At 44.4% G+C, this 21,918-nt stretch overlaps 1 protein-coding gene across 14 annotated transcripts; it reads left to right on the top strand.

Annotated features, from left to right (window-relative positions):
* Positions 1 to 1,954: 1,954 nt before the first annotated feature.
* LOC120397127 (GTPase IMAP family member 2-like) lies at positions 1,955 to 21,678 on the top strand. 14 transcript variants are annotated; one of them, XM_039522658.1, is made up of 5 exons: positions 1,955 to 2,193; positions 3,995 to 4,060; positions 12,222 to 12,317; positions 15,723 to 15,768; positions 19,466 to 21,678. In XM_039522658.1, the coding sequence occupies exons 4-5, from the start codon at positions 15,729 to 15,731 to the stop codon at positions 20,239 to 20,241; spliced, it is 816 nt and encodes a 271-aa protein (XP_039378592.1). In that variant the 5' UTR covers positions 1,955 to 2,193; positions 3,995 to 4,060; positions 12,222 to 12,317; positions 15,723 to 15,728; the 3' UTR covers positions 20,242 to 21,678. The 14 variants fall into 14 exon arrangements, with proteins under 14 accessions (XP_039378592.1, XP_039378591.1, XP_039378593.1 ...); XM_039522657.1 differs by having other exon boundaries at positions 12,222 to 12,321; XM_039522663.1 differs by having other exon boundaries at positions 1,956 to 2,193; positions 19,469 to 21,678.
* Positions 21,679 to 21,918: the final 240 nt, after the last annotated feature.

The raw sequence follows: 21,918 nt of genomic DNA, 5'->3' as shown, positions 1-21,918 counted from the left end.
ACACTAAGCTGGGGGGAGAGGTAGATTCTCTGGAGGATACGGATAGGGTCTAGAGTGACCTAGACAAATTGTAGGATTGGGCCAAAAGAAATCTGATGAGGTTCAACAAGGAGAAGTGCAGAGTCCTGCACTTAGGAAGGAAGAATCCCATGTACCGCTACAGGCTGGGGACCGACTGGCTAAGCAGCAGTTCTGCAGAAAAGGACCTGGGGATTACAGTGGATGAGAAACTGGATATGAGTCAGCTGTGTCCCCTTGTTGCCTAGAAGCCATATTGGGCTGTATTAGTAGGAGCATTGCCAGCAGATCGAGGGAATTGATTATTCCATTTTATTCAGCACTGGTGAGGCCACATCTAGAGTACTGTGTCCAGTTTTGGTCCCCCTACTACAGAAAGGATGTGGACAAATTGCAGAGAGTCCAGCAGAGGGCAATGAAAATGATCAGCGGGATGGGGCATTTCATTTATGAGGAGAGGCTGAGGGAACTGGGGTTATTTAGTCTGCAGAAGAGAAGAGTGAGGGGGGATTTGATAGCTGCTTTCAACTACCTGAAGGGGGGTTCCAAAGAGGATGGAGCTCGGCTGTTCTCAGTTGTGGCAGATGACAGAACGAGGAGCAATGGTCTCAAGTTGCAGTGCGGGAGGTGTAGGTTGGATATTAGGAAACATTATTTCACTAGGAGGGTGGGGAAGCACTGGAATGGGTTACCTAGGGAGGTGATGGAATCTCTATCCTTAGAGGTTTTTAAGGCCTGGCTTGATAAAGCCCTGGCTGGGATAATTTAGTTAGTGTTAGTCCTGCTTTGAGCAAGGGGTTGGACTAGATGACCTCCTGAGGTCTCTTCCAACCCTGATCTTCTATCATTCTATGATGCAATCTATTTCTTTGGTGGAGTGTCTTTATTTGGTGAAGCCAGTTTTGAGCGTGTTAATGTATGAATCCCTGACTTTCTCCTTGGAGCATATTCAGTGGAATCTGAGTACCTGGCTGTAGATTTGGTGTGTTTGAGGTGGTTACTGAATCTATGAAAGCAGGTATGTTGACTTGTGCATTTCTTGTATACGGTTGTCTGTAGGATTCCATTGTTGAAGCTGATGGTGGAGTCCAGGAAGTTGATAGCGTGGGACTGTTCTCGCCATAACTGGCGTGTCTGGTGATTGTGGAGGTACTGAATATCCTCCCTATTTACTAGGTACAGAATTCACAGTTACACAGACCACAGTGTCCTGCAGTGGCTCTTTACTAAGCACAATGAAGGATACGTGTGGAGATGGATTCACAGACTGACAATACATTCTCAGTTCATCATATACCAGGAAAGAAAATGTGGTTATGGTTGCTCTCAACTAGGTGAGGGCAGTATTTCTTTGTACTTGGTATGAAGAATAGGCATATACTTACCGCATGGCCAGAGCAAGATTTATTTCCTTTTATTTAATGTGGGTTTTGTAAATATTGAAATAGATGCGTACATTGTTGCTGTGTTAGCTGTAATTTTTTTTTTGTCATGAAGCCTTTTGGCATCTCATCTGGGGAGAGGATATATTTTTAATGCAAATTCAGTTCTTATTGTTGCTTTTTGTCATGGACACTAAAATACATACCTCACTACACACACCAGCCTTAACTTAGACTTGTTCTTATTTTGAAAGCTTTTCTCCTACAAGAGCCACAGGATACCATGAGGTGGTTTGGAAATATAACTAAGCATTTTAGTTCATTTGCTATGGTATTAGATAAAAACTGTCTGGCACATGAAAAAGTTGATATGAGATGGAGAAAAAAATTCCACATACTTCATTTTGTAAAGATACCATTTCTATGTGAGGAAATGATCATTTTGATGTAGTTTATTTCTTATTTGAACACTGGGGACTTTGGTTTTAGGCTGAACGGTCTCATGAGTTGCTGCTGTTCACCACAAGCTGGCTTCCTGTAAAACTCCCAATTGTGTATTTGCTGTTCAGTCGCTTTGGTTCGCCCCACATCACGTGTAAACAGAAGGAAGTTTAAATAATTAAATCTTTTTTTTTTTCATTTTCACATTTGTCCTCAGTCTCATCAGCTATTAATCTGACACTGTTGTTAAATGAAAGAAACTGGCAGCCAGTCATTCTTGTTTGACACCAGCAGCCTGGAGGACAGTGAAGAAATAATGATTTGATCTTCAAGCTGAGCCTTCAGCATAGAGGTAACGTTAGAGAGAGAGAGAGAGTGCGTGTGTGTCTCTATCTGTCTGTCTGGGTGGGAACAGGGGTGAGAAGATGTGTGAAGGGCAATTGTTTGTGTGGGCATTTAAGTTGGGTTACAAAGCTGAAAATGCTACTGAGTTACCAGGAGACATTACAGGGAGCATGGTGATTTCACTCTGGCCATCAGTGCTGCCTCATACCTATCCCCAAAGGGTAGAAGGGAGCAGATGGGAAGAAATTATTAAAAGTTTTAAGAGAATTCACCAGATTTACAGGTGATAGAAATAGTTAATCTGAACAGCTGCAATAGCCTCTGGGCAGCCGGGTCCATTTCTGGGCAGCTGTATTTATCCCAGGTTGAGGAGATGCAAAGGTCTTGTTATGCCTTTTCCCTGTGTCAAGTTTGGTTCTGGCACCGGGGTGAACTGGGTCCTCAGACCCTCTCTGAAGTCATTGACCACCCCATAACCTAGTCTCTAGTTAGAATGACTTTTTTATTTTTGGTTAGAAATATACTATTTATAGAAATATACGGTTTTGAATAATTTGTCAGCTAAGCAGTGAGAATAGGACAGGAAAGTGAGAGTTTTAATGATTCCAGCAATTGATGGGAAGAACACTGCTGCTTGAATTTTCAGCGCTCATACTATACTATCTAGACCCTAAATCTGTTAGCTTACATTTTTTTCAAAAATATTTAAATATTTGAAGTAATGCTTTAAATGGTTAAATCATGAATCATTTAAGATCATTTCAGTGAATTTCTTTACTTGGTTTTGAACTTGTTAATTTTCTTAGTTTTGTATTTACCTGTTGATGATCTGACATATCAGTCACACTTTTAATCATATATCAATTCCACAAAAATATACATTCAAATGGCGACATCAATAGGGATTTTTTTTATAGAGAATTTTCCTGTAGTTCAGTGTGCACATTTTTCAAAGCAAACCTGCAAAATGCAGGTTTTGTTGGCTAGGTGTGGATAGAGTCGTCATGAAATTTGATCTCGATCAACATATTTTATTATTTGACTTAGAAAAACATGTGGAGTCAGAGTAAAGCCCTGAAGAGCTACTGATCTGGGGCTCTGATCCTGCAAACATTCATGTGCCATCTATATCAATTTGGACACCTCACGTTGTTGAATGTAAGTGTGAGTGTTAGTGTCTGCAGGATCAAGGCCTTAGCTTAGAACAAGGAACAACAGTGAAGCAAATGAGCAGAGGCAGGAAAGGCTGCGGGGGTTGCGGGTGATAAAGGGAGAGGGGAAATAAGTAATTCAAGCACATCCTGTCATATTTACTACATATGACAAAAGGCAAGAGCACTTAACATTCATTACATATTTATTCCCAGAGAAAAAGCTACGTTAGACTGGAGTTCAGGTTAATGAACATTTATTACAAGAATGTTGCAATTATCCTAAAAACAAGAATCACAAATTGTGCAAGTTCAGAGTTAAGGTTCAATTTTAAAGGAATCTGAATGTGTTCAGGTATGGAAATGCTCAGTGAAGGCACCCAACATGTTGGAGAATTCAAGCTCCGCTGAAGGGGCAAGTTAGGCGTTTAAACACTACATCTAAATATTTAGCTTCTAGGAGCTACTGTTTCACATTTAGTTCTCAGGATGCCGCAGATAAAATCATTTTCATGTAGTTTAGTGCTTGGATTTCTCAGACCAAATCTGCAGTGCAGGAGTTCTGTTGGCTGGGTGTGGACACAGTCATGATCAATTTTTTGCATGTAGGATTTGTCCCAGTGTCATTGACCAAATTGTCTCCTTCCCCCACTGTAGCACAGAGACCTGCCCACTGGTTAATGGCTGCCCTTCACTCCAGAGGCTGCTGCAGTTCCAGCATTTGTAAGTTGCAAACTGAAGCACTCATTTGTCACAAAATAGCTCACCCTCTAGGGGACAGTCCAATAGAGCTGTAAGAGGGGGTCCACTGCATGTGAGATTCTTCAGGCATAGCACTTGGGTTGTCCCTATATCAGCTGAAAGGTCCCACGGACAGAGGGCCAGTTCCAGAGTCTGGGTACCACCTTCTGTATTTTCCTCCTGGCCTCTAGATGTAGCAGATGCCTCACATCTCCAGCTTACTCCCCCTCTGGCTGACAATTAGGCGTCCAGCCCCACCTTTCCATGCCCTACACCTGCCTTTTCCAGCAGAGCTGCCCCTCTTTTTGTTTTAACAACTGCTGAGGTCACACTGACCCCTTTCTCTGGCTAATCCCCAGGGTCTGGGGCATCTTGACTGCCACCGCTTACTGGGGTTACTGCTCCTTTATGAGCCTCAGAGGGCTGCTGCCTCTGGCTCCAAACCGAGTCGCATTTCAGACCACTCCCTATTCTGTTTTCTGTCCCCTGATCTCCTGTGGCCCAGACTCTGTCACTTCCTCCAGACCTTTATTCAGCACCCCTGATGGGCTCCGTCCTTCACACGGCCTCCCCATCCCAGCTCTTCAAGTGTTGGCTTAGAAATCAGGAGTGTTTTAAAAGAGAGACTAAATTGTGTGGCTCTTTTAAACTTCCCTGCCCAGCCACAGAGCATGTGTGTGTGTGTGTGTGACAGTGAAAAGTAGAAACTTCAATCATAAGTACACAAGAAATGTGCAAAAACAAAGCCCCCAGCTCCCCTACTCCCCTCATCCCTGGCTCCCTTCCCACCTTGCTCCTGGGAGCACCTGATTCCCATTGTTAGGCGCCAGTGGCCCTCAATCCCCAGGACTCCAACAGATTCCAGCAGCTGCCTTGTCTTCAACTTGCATAGAAGGGGGCTTCCCCCATGCTCCTTCCTCCACTGAGGGGCAGATGAGGTTTGCTGCTGAGCTCTGAGTGAAAAGGGGAGGGGCCGCTCTCCTGCCCTTTGCCCAGTTTGAGCCTCTGCCCAGTTCACATCACAGAGGGGCAACCAGGTACCATCCCTGGCTGCTGCTGCATATGGCACAAGTAGCACAGCAACTGCTGATGGTCAAAATATGACACTGCAGGCAAAATTCCTGAGCTGCCTGGGATCGCAAGCAACCTCCAAAACCCGTCCAAAATTACAGTATTGTGTGTGCTGGCAACCTGGCCCCTGCTCTAGAAATTGGGCTGCCTGCTACTAGCAATTCCTCACTGGATCAGCAACACATGTGCTTCCCATGTCCACCTCCAGCATGATAAAACCCCTGCTCTGAGCTCTAAATCAGAGAATTGGTTCTTAGCTGACTGGTGGTTGGATCCCTAAAGAGAACAGGCCCTTTTAGAGGTTTTACACACACAAGGAATTATTGGTCAGGAGATAGGACTGGGATCTGCTGTCCCTCCCTTTCTACTGACCTATGACCATCAGGTTCACTCTTTGGGGGAGGAGAAGAAAAATAGCATAGTTGCTGCTCATCAGATTATGTGAATAGTTAATGCAGGGTTAGACATGCCCTTGTGCTAGCTTGGAGGTGCAGGATGGGTGCAAGAAGCCTTCCACCTCTGTGCTCCCTGCATCAGGCCTATGACCAATTCCAGTCCTTGAAACTGGTGGAAGTACATGCTGAGCTGTGCTCTGGGGATAGAACCCACACTATAGGCTGCTGGGAGGAGGCAGCACAGAGACAAAAGCATCCCAAAGGATGATACTGGATGAACACTTCCTCCCCCAAAGAGTATGCCTGCTGGATCTCCCAGTGGAGACCAATGACTAAATGCCAATCTGTAATGGTGAAGTAAAGCACAAAACTATAGGCTGCTTATCCTGGCATTAGTCCTGAGCAAAATCCTAGAAAAGGTAATATGGGATGCAATCAGTAAAGAATTAAAGGATGAAAGCATAATTAATTCTAATCACCATGGTTTTATGGAAAAAATGAAATCATTTTTGATGAGATCGCAAGTTTGGTTGATACACAGTAATGTATTCATGCTTCTGTAAGGCATGTGGTTTATTCTCCCATCACATTCTGATAAAAAAGCATTAATACAATATCAAAATAGCTCACATTAAATAAAACAACAATGGTTAACCGATAGAGCCCTACAAGTAATTGTAAATAGGGCATCATTCTTGTGTGGGAGTGTTTCTCATGGGGTCCCACAGGGACCTATTCTTGGCCCAGTGCTGTTCAATATCTTTATCAATGATATGGAAGAAAATATAAAATCATTGCTGGTAAAGTTTGTAGATGACACAACATTGGTGGAGTGGTAAATAACAATGGGGCTAAATCAGTTATAGAGCATTATAACAACATGCTTTTTAACACAGCCATACATCTAGGAACAAAGAATGAGTAGGTCACACTTACAAGACAGGGGAGTGCACCCTGGAATGCAGTGACGCAGAAAAGGACTCAGGGATTACAATGTATAACCGGTTTAACATGAGCTCCCAGTGCAATGCTGTCGCTAAGAGGGTTACTACAACTCTTGGATGTACAAGCAGATATTACCTGTATACAACATGAGTGAGACCGTTACTGGAACACTGTCCAGCTCCTGTGTCCACATTTCCAACATTATGTTGAGAAATTGGAGAGGGTTCAGAAAAGAGTGACAAGAATGAGGTCTGGGAAACCTGCCTTATAGTGAAAAACTTCAGGAGCTCAGTCTATTTTTTTGATCCAAGAGAAAGTTGATCACAGTCTATAAGTACCTATATCTAGCAGATTAAAGTATAAAAAGATTCAGTGATTGGAAGCTGAAGCCAAAGTCAAACTAGAAATAAGGCACAGATTTTTTAACAGTGAGAGTAACTAACCATTGGAGCAACTTCATGAGGGAGGGCTTTCCCTTAACCCTCTCCCCTGGTTCTTGTCACGCAGACAGAAGGAAGAAGATCAGAAGTCCGAAGTGCAGGCAATGCAATGTTTATTGGGGTTAGTTTCCACGAAGCAGGTATACGATAACTCTGATGTCGCAGAGCCGTATTTCCCAGTCTCCCATCCCCACCTCCTTAGCAGGCATAATTATTCCTGAAATGCACTTGGTCACACTTCTTACAACTTATGGTCATGTTCCATTTTGGAGGGTCATGAGTCTGGGATCTTCGTCCAGTGGTGAAAGTAAACAAAAGTCTTTTCCAGTATGGGAGGGGGAGGGCACACCAGCTTGGGGGGGGGCATATGACTTTCTCACCTGACCCCCCACTATGTGACTCTGCCCTACGCCCAGCCCGGGACTCCCACATTCTTCCCTTCCCCTCCCCATCTATGTTACATGGAGGGGGGGGGGCTCGGGGCAGTACGGCTGCTGGAGGAGCTGCTGGCAGTTAGACTTATAGACTCATAGACTTTAAGGTCAGAAGGGACCATTATGATCATCTAGTCTGACCTCCCGCACAATGCAGGCCACAGAATCTCACCCACCCACTCCTGGAACAAACCCCTAACCTATGTCTGAGTTATTGAAGTCCTCAAATCATGGTTTAAAGGCTTCAAGCTGCAGAGAATCCTCCAGCAAGTGACCCGTGCCCCATGGTGCAGAGGAAGGTGAAAAACCCCCAGGGCCTCTGCCAATCTGCCCTGGAGGGAAATTCCTTCCCGACCCCAAATATGGCGATCAGCTAAACCCTGAGCATGTGGGCAAGACTCACCAGCCAGCACCCAGGAAAGAATTATCTGCAGTAACTCAGATCCCACCTCATGTAACATTCCATCACAGGACATTGGGCATATTTACCGCTAATAGTCTAATTTTGGCAATTCATTGATCTTTGATTATCCCATCATATCATCTCCTCCATAAACTCATCAAACTTAGTCGTGAAGCCAGATATGTCTTTTGCCCCCACTACTCCCCTTGGAAGGCTGTTCCAGAACATCACTCCTCTGATGATTAGAAACCTTCATCTAATTTCCAGTCTAAACTTCCTGCTCGCCAGTTTATATCCATTTGTTCTTGTGTCCACATTGGTACTGAGCTTAAATAATTCCTCTCCCTCCCTGGTATTTATCCCTCTGATGTATGTATAGAGAGCAATCATATCCCCCCTCAACCTTCTTTGGGTTAGGCTAAACAAGCCAAGCTCTTTGAGTCTCCTTTCATAAGACAGGTTTTCCATTCCTCGGATCATCCTAGTAGCCCTTCTCTGGAGGGGCACCGGGGAAAGGAGCAGAACTCCCTGCCCTACCCCCTACCCTCCACAGAACTGCTGTGGTTGGGGTACAGGGTTGGTGGGTCTGAGAAGGGCAGGTCTGGGAGCAGTTTGGCAGATAGGAGCTGCCAGCATGCTGCTCCCTTCCCTGCTGCCCCTCCAAGTGGGGAAAGAAGCCAAACTCCCAACACCCCCCAGCTCTGTACATAGACGCGGCAGCTCAGTAGAAGGGCAGGAGGTGTACAACCATGCCAGAGAGCCTGAGAGGAGATGAGGGGGGCAGCTGGCTCCTCCTGTTTTATTCCACCACACTGTACCAGCTAAAAACAGCTTAGTGGTACAGCGTACTTGCAGTACTGTCTTCATCCCACTTCTTACTAGTGGTGTTCCCCAAGGGTCAGTCCTAGGACCAATCCTATTCAATTTATTCATAAATGATCTGGAGAAAGGGGTAAACAGTGAGGTGGCAAAGTTTGCAGATGACACTAAACTACTCAAGATAGTTAAGACCAAAGCAGATTGTGAAGAACTTCAAAAAGATCTCACAAAACTAAGTGATTGGGCAACAAAATGGCAAATGAAATTTAATGTGGATAAATGTAAAGTAATGCACATTGGAAAAAATAACCCCAACTATACATACAACATGATGGGAGCTAATTTAGCTACAACGAGTCAGGAAAAAGATCTTGGAGTTATCGTGGATAGTTCTCTGAAGATGTCCACGCAGTGTGCAGAGGCGGTCAAAAAGCAAACAGGATGTTAGGAATAATTAAAAGGGGATAGAGAATAAGACTGAGAATATATTATTGCCCTTATATAAATCCATGGTACGCCCACATCTCGAATACTGTGTACAGATGTGGTCTCCTCACCTCAAAAAGATATTCTAGCACTAGAAAAGGTTCAGAAAGAGCAACTAAAATGATTAGGGGTTTAGAGAGGGTCCCATATGAGGAAAGATTAAAGAGGCTAGGACTCTTCAGTTTGGAAAAGAGGAGACTAAGGGGGGACATGATAGAGGTATATAAAATCATGAGTGATGTTGAGAAAGTGGATAAGGAAAAGTTATTTACTTATTCCCATAATACAAGAACTAGGGGTCACCAAATGAAATTAATAGGCAGCAGGTTTAAAACAAATAAAAGGAAGTTCTTCTTCACGCAGCGCAGTCAACTTGTGGAACTCCTTACCTGAGGAGGTTGTGAAGGCTAGGACTATAACAATGTTTAAAAGGGGACTGGATAAATTCATGGTGGCTAAGTCCATAAATGGCTATTAGCCAGGCTGGGTAAGAATGGTGTCCCTAGCCTCTGTTCGTCAGAGGATGGAGATGGATGGCAGGAGAGAGATCACTTGATCATTGCCTGTTAGGTTCACTCCCTCAGGGGCACCTGGCATTGGCCACTGTCGGTAGACAGATACTGGGCTAGATGGACCTTTGGTCTGACCCGGTACAGCCTTTCTTATGTTCTTATGTTCTTATGTTCTTCTGTATTCCATGGGAGGGGTAAGGAGTGAGGTTGTGCTACAGTCAGGGACAGGCATTTCTTTGACCTTTTAGTGTTTTATACCTTCCCCCCAATCCTCCCTTGCCCCTCCCGACTGGTTGGTTGACCTTGCCTAAAGATAGGGGTTGAGGCCGTCTTCAAGTGTGCGCTCGGCTATTACCCTCCCACTGTGATGGGTAAACTCATAAATTGTTCACCCTCTATAACACTGATAGAGAGATATGCACAGCTGTTTGCTCCACCAGGTATCAATCATTTACTCTGGGTTTATTAATACAAGTGATTTTATTAAGTATAAAAAGTAGGATTTAAGTGGTTTCAAGTAATAACAGACAGAACAAAGTAAGTTACCAAGCAAAATACAACAAAACACGCAAGTCTAAGCCTAATACATTAAGAAACTGATTCCAGGTAAATCTCACCCTTAGAGGTGTTCCAATAAGCTTCTTTCATGGACTAGACTCCTTCCTACTCTGGGCCCAATCCTTTCCCCTGGTACAGTTCTTGTTACTTCCAGATGGCATCTTAGGTGAAAAGCAGAGGATTCCACATGACTGCAGGTTCCACTCCCTTTGATAGCTTTGGCACAAGGCGGGAATCCTTTGTCTCTCTCTGGGTTCCCACCCTTCCTTCTAAATGGAAAAGCACCAGGTTTAAGATGGATTCCAGTATCATGTGATCACATGTCACTGTAAGACTTCATTACCCACTGACTGGCACACAGGTATCCAGAAAGGCTTACCAGCAAACAGCAATTTACAACCAATTGTCCTAGTTAATGGGAGCCATCAAGATTCTAAGCGACCATTAATGGCCAACACTTTGCATAACTACAATAGGATTTCAGAGTTATATTTTACATTCCTAGTTTCAGATCCAAGAGTGATACATTCATTCAAATAGGATGACTGCACTCAGTAGATTATAAGCTTTGTAATGACACCTTACAAGAGACCTTTTGCATAAAGCATATTCCAGTTACATCAGACTTGTGCTGGGGAGGGATAGTTCAGTGGCTTGAGCATTGACCTGCTAAACCTAAAGTTGTGAGTTCAATCCTTGAGAGGACTACTTAGGGAACTGGGGCAAAAATCAGCACTTGGTCTGGCTGGTGAAGGCAGGGGGCTGGACTCAATGACCTTTTGAAGGCCCTTCTAGTTCTACAAAATAGAATATCTCCATTAATTTACACTTACAGACATATTTTTATAAAGCATATGGAGTGCAACATCGCACCAACTATGCCCAGTAACACTTTCACTGTTTTTTTATCTGTTCCCATTATACTAACAAACCCACCTGGCCAGGCAGAAGCAACATACACAGTGTCTTTGTCCTTTGTTTACATCAAATCCTTAAGTGCTGAGAGAATTTAGGCACCTACAAGTTTAGGCAGAAACCAAGCAAGAGATTTGTGAATCGCAGTGGTACCTAAAAATCAGAGCGAGGCTCCTAAATTTGGAGCTTAGACACCTAAGTACCCTTGTGAATCCCACCTGTGGTGTCCATCTTTGTTCTGGGCAACCTGTGTACTTAGCTCTATTTAGAAAAATGGGAGATGGAAGCCATTTTGAAAGAAGGCAATTCTTCATATATTTCTCTGATGGAGGGTTATCCTCTGCTGAAGAATAAACTTTGAGATAATGGGGAAAAATATTATCAGTCCTAAAAAAACCCCTTCACGTGTAGCCTGTGTGTAAGCTCTCAGTGAGTTTTAACTGCATGAGATATTTGAAGAGTCATCATTATTCTGTTGTTGAGATCATTCAGAACCAAAGGAAATGTTCCCCAGGGTGCAACCTGGAACTGGGGCACTGCTGAGCCCTCTATCCTACCCGTCTGAGTTCCTTCTCACTCTGTGATCCAGTGACAAGCTACAAACCTCTGACAGGCCCTGCACTTACACAGACATTCACAGGCAGGGACACACCCAACTGAATTACATGAATGTTTCTCCCAGTCACTCATGAACCACCAATATAGACGCTCCAGCCAGCTCCCCAGATCTGTACTGACTTGCCTGGTCAAAAGCCTGACCAGTGTAAGTTTATTATCTAGTCTTCCCTCAATGTGGAGAGAACATACATGAGTGTTGTTAACTGAGCTAAGATTTCTCTGAGCACTTCAACCAAATGACAATGTTTTAGGTAAAACATAAAACAGATTTATTAACTACAGAAAGATTTAAGTTGTTATAAGTAATAGTGTACAGATCAAAGAAATAAAACAAATTCACAGTCTTAGTTCTATAAACCCTGCATGATTTGCATCAAGCAGTGGATCACCCTGATGATATAGTTCCTTAATACACAAGCTGGGATTCTCCTTTCCAGTCTGGGATCCCCTCCCCCATCCAAACCCTTTGTCCTCCAGACATGTTTCCAGGTGTTGAGTTGTGAGGGGAATGAGACCAAGTTATGATGTCACTTACCTTCTTTTATAGTTTCTTCCAGTTTGCTGGCCACGTCCATGCTGGTGACATTGGCTCCGTGCTATCCCCGAGAAGTCTCCATTGTATACGGTTCCTGGGACAGTCCTTGTGAGTGAGTAGTCCCCTCAATGGGCCATTAACGCCGTCTGGCTTCTCCATTGTTGTATGGTGGGTGTTTCCAACTTCACAACATATTTCAGTAACACACATATAGCAAAACTTAATAAATTTACATACAATGATAGCACATGCAATTCAACAGGATATTAATGTTCAACAGATCAAAACTTTTAAAATGATACCTCACAAGGCATACTTTGTACAAAACAATTCATAATTGTATCACCATGGTAAATATATGGTGCCAGGGTGCTGTTTTGGGATACAGAGTGTCTCACTGACACATATTACTTAATTTAATAAAGGATCTATTTTTAATTATTTTTCACTCGTTAATTAATGTATAAAGTCTCAGAAAATTGATTCTATGCCCGTGGAGTTCCGTATTTTGAGGGAGACATGCTGGTTTATTCATACATAATAAAATGATTCACCACTTTAAGTCCAACACTCAACTCAGTCTTAACTATGGAGACACCACTGGTGCTTTCATTATGCCTAGATCATTGAGTGCACCCCTATGGAATGTGTATGAGAACCCCAAAGAACAACATTAGATATTCATCTGTTGCACTGGGATTGATCATCTTCCTATGTGTTTCATATTGTGGAACATTTTGGTACTAATTCCCATATACATTAAGGCCTGGCCTACACTTAAAAGTTAGGTCGACATAGCCACTGTACTTGGGGTAAACCCCTGAGTGCCGTAGCTTTGCTAACCAAATCCCTGGTGTAGATACAGCTAGGGCAATGGAAGAAGCTTTTCTACACTGTAGTGCTACGATGGCATAGTTGCAGGGCTGTAGTTGTGCTGTTGCAGTGCCTGTACTGTAGACGTGGCCTAAGCCAGTGTAATGGGGCCTTAGAGTGGGTTTAAGTGTAATTTCAACCAACTTTAAGCTCCCTTTAGGCTTGCAAGAGTGCTGTAAAGAATCCTCAGCACCAATGAGAATAAGGCCGTACGTAGTTGTTTGGGTTTTCCTAAAGTTCTTAAGTAACTAACTTCATAGTCCATAGCGGCTCTGGCAAATCACAACAAGAACTAGACTCAGGGAGGGGTTCTTAGCTCAATCCAGAATAATTAGATAATTTCCTGGTGCGATAATTCATGTGTAGGCTTGGAAGAATTAGATTTTTAGTGGTAAACATCAATACATATTGATTTCACCAGACACACACAAACCGAGGAAAAATATTTCCATTCATAATAATTGAACTTTACAGACAGGCAAAGTAATAAAAATGCTGCATGAGAATTTGAGAGTTTGATTTAAGGATATTGATTTTAAAATGTGATGTTGACAATTTGTGTTTTAATGGTTATAAAGTTTTAACTTTCTGAAACTCAGCATTTATGGTCTTAAACAATTATTGTTTGACAGCCTCTATTGTCTGACTTTCTTATAATTTCTTGCAACTGAACATTTAAATCGATTAAAAATGCTTAAAACCCACATGTGCACATCTGTGAAAATTAAAATGGATAAAAATAGAAAAATTTAAACATTGATATTATCTGTCATAATTACAAACAATTAAATGTTGCCAAGCCTGTTTATTGCTCATTATTTGAATTGCAGCAGTGCCCAGCAGCCCCCATCAAGGCTCCATTGTGCTGGGTGCTGTACAAACACACATGAAGAGACAGTCCCTACAGCAAAGAGCTTACATCTAACTCAGGGCAAGATGCACTAAGGGAATGTAATGAACAATAGGAGGGAAGTGGGGAAGAAGGACAAAGGTGACATCAATAAGAACGTGTGATTAAATAGGCCAGAGCTGGGCACAACATCTTTCCAATTCATTTAAAAGTTAAATAAATTACAAATAAATACCAAAAACAACAAGGAGTCCTGTGGCATCTTATTTGGGCATAAGCTTTCGTGGACTGGAACCCACTTTGCCAGATGCATCACAAAGGGGCCACTGGTTCCCCCAGGCTGTACCGCTGCTATATCCCGAACATGGAAGCTTATGCCCAAATACATTTGTTAGTCTTTAAGGTGCCACAGGGTTCCTCGTTGTTTTTGTTGAAACAGACCAACATGGCTACCCCTCTGAAATAAATACCCGTAATCGCCACTGGCCCTTTACCTAGCCAGTTTCTTGCGGATATCTCAGTATAATTAAAACTTGAGGAGAAATTTGAAGGAGAAGAGATTAGTGGCTTCATCTACTATATGAGTGGTCTCACTGATTTCAGTGGGGCTATCCACATACCTAAAGTTAGGCATGTTCCTAAGTGCTTTACTAGACTGGGGCGAGAACACTGAGGACTCAGCAGGACTGAGCTCTAAGAAAAAAGAGCAGATAAAGAGAGAAGGACAGAATCAATACCAAAGTGCAGGGCGCATTCTCTTCAACCTGAGGCCTGAAAAGTCAAACTGTCAGGTAAGTTCTGATTCCTGATGAAAATGTATTTGTATACATAGAGCAGTACATAGGAACGGCCACACTGGGTCAGACCAAAAGTCCATCTAGCTCAGTATCCTGTCTCCCAACAGTGGCCAGTGCCAGGTGCCCCGGAGGGAATGAACAGCACAGGGCAGTTTATTGAGTGATCCATCCCTTGTCATCCACTCCCAGCTTCTGGCAGGCAGAGGCTTAGGTACACCCAGAGCATGGGGTTGCATCCCTGAGCATCTTGGCATATAGCCATTGATGGACCTGTCCTCCATACCAGAGACTGATTTTCATATACCCACCGCAGCTTGAATTACTGCCAGTTAGAAAAATTGATATGGCCCAATCCTGCAAACACTTCCACATGTGTGTATGTGAATATACCAATTGCCTTCACTGGGACTAGCCACGTTCTTAAATAAGGCAAGAAGTGTTTGCAGGATCAGTGCCTATGGCCACAGTACAGCTTGGTTCATAAGCATATGCCTAACTCTAAGCACATGAGTAGTTCCATCGAAGTCACAAGTCAATAGCACTAACTGTGATTAAAGTTAAGCACATACTTAAGTACACCTCTACCCCGATATAACGCTGTCCTCGGGAGCCAAAAAATCTTACCGCGTTATAGGTGAAACCGCGTTATATCGAACTTGCTTTGATCCACTGGAGTGCACAGCTCTGCCCCCCTGGAGCACTGCTTTACCAGGTTATATCCAAATTCAGGTTATATCGGGTCACATTATATCGGGGTAGCGGTGTACCTTGCTGAATCAGGGTCTTTATTTCTAAACTGGGAAAATTTGAGGGAGAAGAATGGTGGACATTAAATATTAAGAATCAAAGTGTCATTTTCAGAACCTCACTATTCTGGCCATAATCAAGATTTCAAGGCTGAGAGCAGAATATTTCTAATATTGTGCTTTCTAAATTCTGAGCTTGGAAGTAAAAGGAAGTTTTAAATAAATAACACATTTTAATCTATTTCAGAGAGAGATGAAAGGGAGGAAGAGCAAAGGAGAAGACATAACCTATGGTGAGAAAGTTACACCAAGAGCCTTGTTCTGGCCACATTTCAGTGCTTCGTTCAGAGGACCTTCCTCTTCCCTGCACCAACTTTCAGTGGGGATTCCAGAGAGCTCTGTTCTGGGCCCCCTCTTATTTTCCCTCTGACCCTAACTATTTAGTACATAAATATTTTACCTCTGTGCTGACAACTCACAAATCTGCACTTCTGACCTATCTCCTTCTCCCCAAACTAAAGTCTCAGCCTATCTTTCTGACATGTTGATGTGCAGCCTTCAAACCTATTTCAATTGGCCATAACAGAGCATTTAATCTTTCTCAATAAAACTCTCCACTTTTATTCTCTTTCTTAGTTACTGTAGCCAACACCACCATCCTCCGTGTCACTCAGGCCTATGACCTGGGCATCATCTTTAACGGCAACATTTCTTCAGACCCTTATCTCCAGGTCATGTCTACATCTTGCTGCTTCCTCCTGTACAGCATCTCTCCGATTCAGCCTTTCCTTTCTGTCTGCCCTGCTAAAACTCTCCTCCAGGCCCTGTTTATCTCTTAGCTTCCTCTCTGGAGGAACAGTCTTGCTCCAAGTCTATCCATTGAATATAATATTGCATAAAACACAGAATCATAGAAGATTAGGGTTGGAAGAGACCTCAGGTCATCTAGTCCAACCCCCTGCTCAAAGCAGGACCAATTCCCAACTAAATCATCCCAGCCAAGGCTTTGTCAAGCCTGACCTTAAAAGCCTCTAAGGAAGGAGATTCCACCACCTCCCTAGGGAACCCATTCCAGTGCTTCACCACCCTCCTAGTGAAAAAGTGTTTCCTAATATCCAACCTAAACCTCCCTCACTGCAACTTGAGACCTTTGCTTCTTGTTCTGTCATCTGCCACCACTGAGAAAAGCCGAGCTCCATCCTCTTTGGGACCCCCTCTTTCAGGTAGTTGAAAGCAGCTGTCAAATTTCCTCTCATTCTTCTCTTCTGCAGACTAAACAATCCCAGTTCCCTCAGCCTCTCCTCATAAGTTATGTGCCCCAGCCCCCTAATCATTTCCATTGCCCTCCGCTGGACTCTCTCCAATTTGTCCACATCCTTTCTGTACTGGGGGGACCAAAACTGGACACAGTACTCCAGATGTGGCCTCACCAGTGCGGAATAGAGGGGAATAATCATGTCCCTCGACCTGTTGGCAATGCTCCTACTAATATAGCCCAATATGCCATTAGCCTTCGTGGCAACAAGGGCACACTGCTGACTTGTATCCGGCTTCTTGTCCACTGTAACCTCTGGTCCTTTTCTGCAGAACTGCTGCTTAACCACTCGGTCCCTAGTCTGTAACAGTGAATGGGATTCTTCCGTCCTAAGTGCAGGACTCTGCACTTGTCCTTGTTGAACCTCCTCAGATTTCTTTTGGCCCAATCCTCCAATTTGTCTAGATCACTCTGGACCCTATCCCTACCCTCCAGCGTATCTACCACTCCTCCCAGTTAGTGTCATCTTCAGATTGGGTAAGGGTGCAGTCCCTCCCATCATCCAGATCATTAATGAGGATGTTGAACAAAACCGGCCCCAGGACCGACCCTTGGGGCACTCCACTTGAAACTGGCTGCCAACTAGACATGGAGCCGTTGATCATTACCCATTGAGCCCGACAAACTAGCCAGCTTTCTATCCACCTTATAGTCCAACCATCCAGCCCATACTTCTTTAACTTGCTGGCAAGAATACTGTGGGAGACCATCTTCCTGGCTCATTGCTTCAACCATATCACTCTTCCTCTTTGCTTTCTTCCACTGGCTTCTCCTTTTCCACACCTTCCAGTGTCTTTAATTTTAAGTCCCTTCATAGTCTGTCTGCTCTACCTATCATCTCTCATACAGTAAAGGGAAGTGGACTTGCACCTCCACTGTGCCAGTGATGCTAGCCTTCATCACTGTCTGATTTTTGGAAAGGCACTTTTGCAAAGTCTCCAATGCCACCACCTGCATATGTCAGGAGCTCCCTGTAAAACTGCACAATATTATCATCTTTTACATTTCTCCCTAAACCCACCTAGGCCATGGTGCCGACAAAACACATGGCAATGGTGAGGCAGCTGATGTGCTGTAATCAGGGATAACAGTCTCACAATTATCTTGTGCTCCCTCCATCTGTTTCTTGTATTCACTTGTAGTCTCCGTATTAAATTTACATTTTAAGCTCTTTGTGTCAAGTAGTATATTTTGGTCATGACCTCCACCTCATTGGAGAAGTGGTTCCTGGAGGTGGGGATCATCTCTTGTTACTTCCCCTCTCCACAGCAGGGGTCATTTTGTATGCGAAGAGCAGGAAAGATCCTGTAGTGACCAGAACACGGGACAGGGACACAGGAGATGGGTTCAAATCTTGCTTCATCCACAGACCCTCTGTGCAGGGCCGCCCAGAGGGGGGGCCAAAGGGGGCAATTTGCCCCGGGCCCCGGGCTCCGCAGGGGCCCCCAAGAGAAGAGCTGAGGCTCCTGCCTCCGCCCCTCTCCTGGAGCCTCAGCGCATCAAGCGCCGTGTCTCCGCCAGGACCCCTGAGCCCCGCCCCGCTCAGAGCGGCGTGGGGAGGGGGCGGGGCTGGGAGCTCCAACGGGGCCTGAGCCCCGCCCCGCTCAGAGCGGCGTGGGGAGGGGGGGGGGCAGCTGCCGCCGCTCGGGGTGGCGCCCACACCCCCGCCCCCTCACAATGCGGCTCTGCGCGGGACGGAGCTCAGGCCCCGCCGGAGACGCGCTCGGGTAAGGGGCCGGGCGGGGTTAGAGGCTGAGGCCGAGGCCGGGCCGGGGCCGGGGTCCTTCCGCCGCCGCCACAGCGCAGCCCGGTCTTCGGCGGTGGGGGGCCCCTTCTGTTCCGGGACCTGCCGCCGAAGTGCCCCGAAGGCCCGCGGCGGGGACCCCCCCCGCCGCGGGTCTTCGGGGCACTTTGGCGGCGGGTCCCGGAATGGAAGGGGCCCCCCGCCGCCGAAGACCCCGGGCCCCCGGAATCCTCTGGGCGGCCCTGCCTCTGTGTGACTTTAGGCAAATCACTTAGTCTGCCTCTGTTCCCCAGTTTCCCCTCTTTAAGATTGGGATTTCCCAGGGCACTGTGAGGCTGTATCCAGTAATGATTGTGGGGCACTCAGATACTGTGGTGATAACAGCCATATAAACTCTAGGGTCCTAGAGTCTAGATCACCACATTGTATTCTCTTCAGACTCTTGTATGCCCATAGTACCATGGGCCAGAATCTGTGGGCTGAAGGAACAACAAAAGGTTCTGTACAATATATTTTTACATTTCAGTTAGTGTGTTGAATTTAAAATGTTCATAAATATAAAGGGAAAAATCAGTCATGAGGCAAACTTCTGCAAACACCCTCAGTCATGATCCCCACCCCCGCTCTCCACACACAGATCTTAAGCCCTTCAACCGCAACTTGCAACCTTCCTTCCAACTATCCCAGGCTTGGTGTGTGCTTGAATGGAGAATGATAGATTTGCTAAATTGTGTTGTGGTTTAATGATGTGGCTGAATAACCATTAATAAGGATAAAACAAGAAATTGGATTCCGCTAGTGAACTCATCTAATTTGAATCAGTGTCTCCACTGGTAAAAGACTAGTATTCTGACCCATCCTGGGCCTCACAGCTATAATTATAGAAGTAGAAGTACCTCTCATGTTCTTACTCTGTCAAACTTGTCTCCAGCAGACCCAGATATGGGATCAGAACTGAGACTCATCCTCGTTGGTAAAAGTGGAGCTGGGAAAAGTGCGACAGGAAACTCCATCCTTGGCGAAGAAAAGTTTGTGTCCAAGCTCGGAGCAAAGTCAGTAACTGTGACTTGTGCAAAAGGGCAAAGGAGCTGGAATGGGAGGGAGCTTGTGGTTATTGACACACCTGCCATTTTTGACGGAAAGGTTTGTGATACAATAATTTCAGGAGAGATTGATTACTGTATCGTGCTCTCTGCCCCTGGCCCCCATGCTCTGCTGCTGGTGACCCAGCTGGGCCGTTACACTGAAGAAGACAAGGAAGCAGTGAAGCGAATACAGGAGATTTTTGGAGTTGAAGCCATGAGGCACATGATCGTCCTGTTCACCCGGAAAGAAGATTTAGAGGTTGGCTCACTGCGTGACTATGTGAGATACTCAGATAATAAAGATCTTAAGGGGCTGATTCAGAAGTGTGGGAACCGATATTGTGCTTTCAATAACAAAGCAACTGGAGCAGAACAGGCTGAACAGGTTTCTGAGCTGATTGAAATGATCCAGGGAATGGTTCAGGAGAATGGGGGCAGATATATCAGTGAGATATATTTAACTGAACAAAACATGAGACGCCCTATGGGAATAAATAAAACAGCCACAGTGAAGGCTGTGAAAGCAGGTTTTACAAAGTATCATGAGATTATTTTGGGCTTCGGGTTTGCTGCAGTTTGTATTGTTGTTGTTGTACTTCTCCTGATTTTTCTCTCTCATTAACAGCCATTAATAAAGTTTCATTGCAACCTAACCCTGCTGCTTCCCAAACCCTGCATCTCAGCTTCTCAGGCACCCTCACCCTTATGTTAGTGCATCACATTCATACAAAATAGCAGTAATAATGTTAATATTTCTTCCTTATTAGCATTATGTATTATACTATTATTGAGTTCTCATATAGAGATTTTGATAAGTAGCCCTCAACATGCTTTATAAAGGAGGTTGGTATAATTCTCCTCATTTTACAGATAAGGAAACTAAGGTTCAGAGAGGAGAGGTGATGTGATTTGCCCATAGTCACTCCACAGGTGAGTGACAGAACTGGGAATAGTCCGGTGGTCCAGCCATGAGGCCTCAATATCAGGTTGCTTTAAAGATTCTGGACCAAACTCTGCCCTCACTTACCCTGCATTTGCAGTAGTTTGATTCCATTAATTTCAGTGAAGTAATCTGGATTATGGTCATGTAACTGCTCCCAGTTACTCTGGAGTTGCAGTGGGGTAGCTCTATTAATTTCAGTGGAGTATTGTGAATTTACAGTTATGCAACAGACTACAATGTAGCCCTCTGAACAGAGGTGTCAAATAACTTCAGTTGTTATGTAAACTCTGAGACATTGAACACTGTGAAGTTTCCACTAAAAATTCAATCTTGAAGATTTAGAGGGCCAAGCTTAGACCTGGGAGTAGATGAAACTCCATTGGCTTCAGTTACACAAGGAATTAATGGGGCCCATTATGTGTACTTTCATTAGATACTTTGAAAGCAAAGATTGTAAAATCACCAGCGATATGCATATGAAATATGGTAATATATGGAATTGTTACTTTAAAAAAATAACCTTCAGTTTCTTTCTCAGTTAGAACTGCTGCAAATACTATGGCAATTTTCCCTAAATATAGAGATCAGCATTTGTCCAGTACCTTGTGTGAACAAATTATGAGAACATCAAAAACTTTTCTGCAGCTGAAATTCATGTTATAGAACACGTGACAGTGCTCAGGGCCGGCACAATTAGGCGGATGTTCAGCCGCCGCCATCATCGGCGGGTATTTCGGGGGCGCCATTTGGGGGGCGGGACCTTCTGCTGCGTGAGGCACCAAGAAGACTGCCGGCGCTCCTGACAGTGCTGATTCAGGGAATGCAATTCATTTTTGCAGTGATTTCTGTTTCCAGGCTCTTTGACCTCAGTGATTTTTCAGGACTGTAGGGTATATAAATCTGCAAACAAAAGGTGTCACTCTGTTTCTGATGCACCGTTCTGCTTCTTTAAATGTAAACAGGTCTCCATAGCCTTCCTGCAAGGGCAGTGCTGTGAGGCAGTCCAAGGTAGAGGATGTTCCAGAGACTGAAGCTGGGCTGTTACTCACATAGACACTTTATATTTGTTCTGATTTTTTGCTGTTTTTTTCTTAATCAGAAATAAAGTGATATAGACTGAAGTTTGGTATTGTTCTTAATGCATAAAGATGAAAGATAAGAGAATTTGAGAATAGAAAGTGAAACCACAAATTGCTAACAAAATGTAGGAGCAGGGAGAAATCTTCTGAGTTTCATGTACTGCATTTTGCAGAGGTGGATTTGCAATACAACACAGGGTGCCCTGGCATGGGGCCCCCGAACAACAGGGGGCTCCAGGGCCAGACAGCTGCAGGGGCAGAAGCTTGGTCCTGCCGG

The sequence above is a fragment of the Mauremys reevesii genome, linkage group 2, assembly GCF_016161935.1.
Source record: "Mauremys reevesii isolate NIE-2019 linkage group 2, ASM1616193v1, whole genome shotgun sequence".
Lineage (NCBI taxonomy): Eukaryota > Metazoa > Chordata > Testudines > Geoemydidae > Mauremys > Mauremys reevesii.
The sequence above is the reverse complement of the archived record's forward strand: the minus strand, read 5'-3'. Positions and strand labels throughout refer to the sequence as shown.

Bases quoted from the DNA above. Each gene is read 5' to 3' on its own strand.
- LOC120397127 (XM_039522653.1), top strand. From the start codon at position 14,565: ATGTTCCTAAGTGCTTTACTAGACTGGGGCGAGAACACTGAGGACTCA. The intron at 14,724-15,722 runs GTAAGTTCTGAT...AATCTATTTCAG, and splicing joins CTGAAAAGTCAAACTGTCAG to AGAGAGATGAAAGGGAGGAA. The intron at 15,769-19,465 runs GTGAGAAAGTTA...ACTTGTCTCCAG, and splicing joins AGGAGAAGACATAACCTATG to CAGACCCAGATATGGGATCA.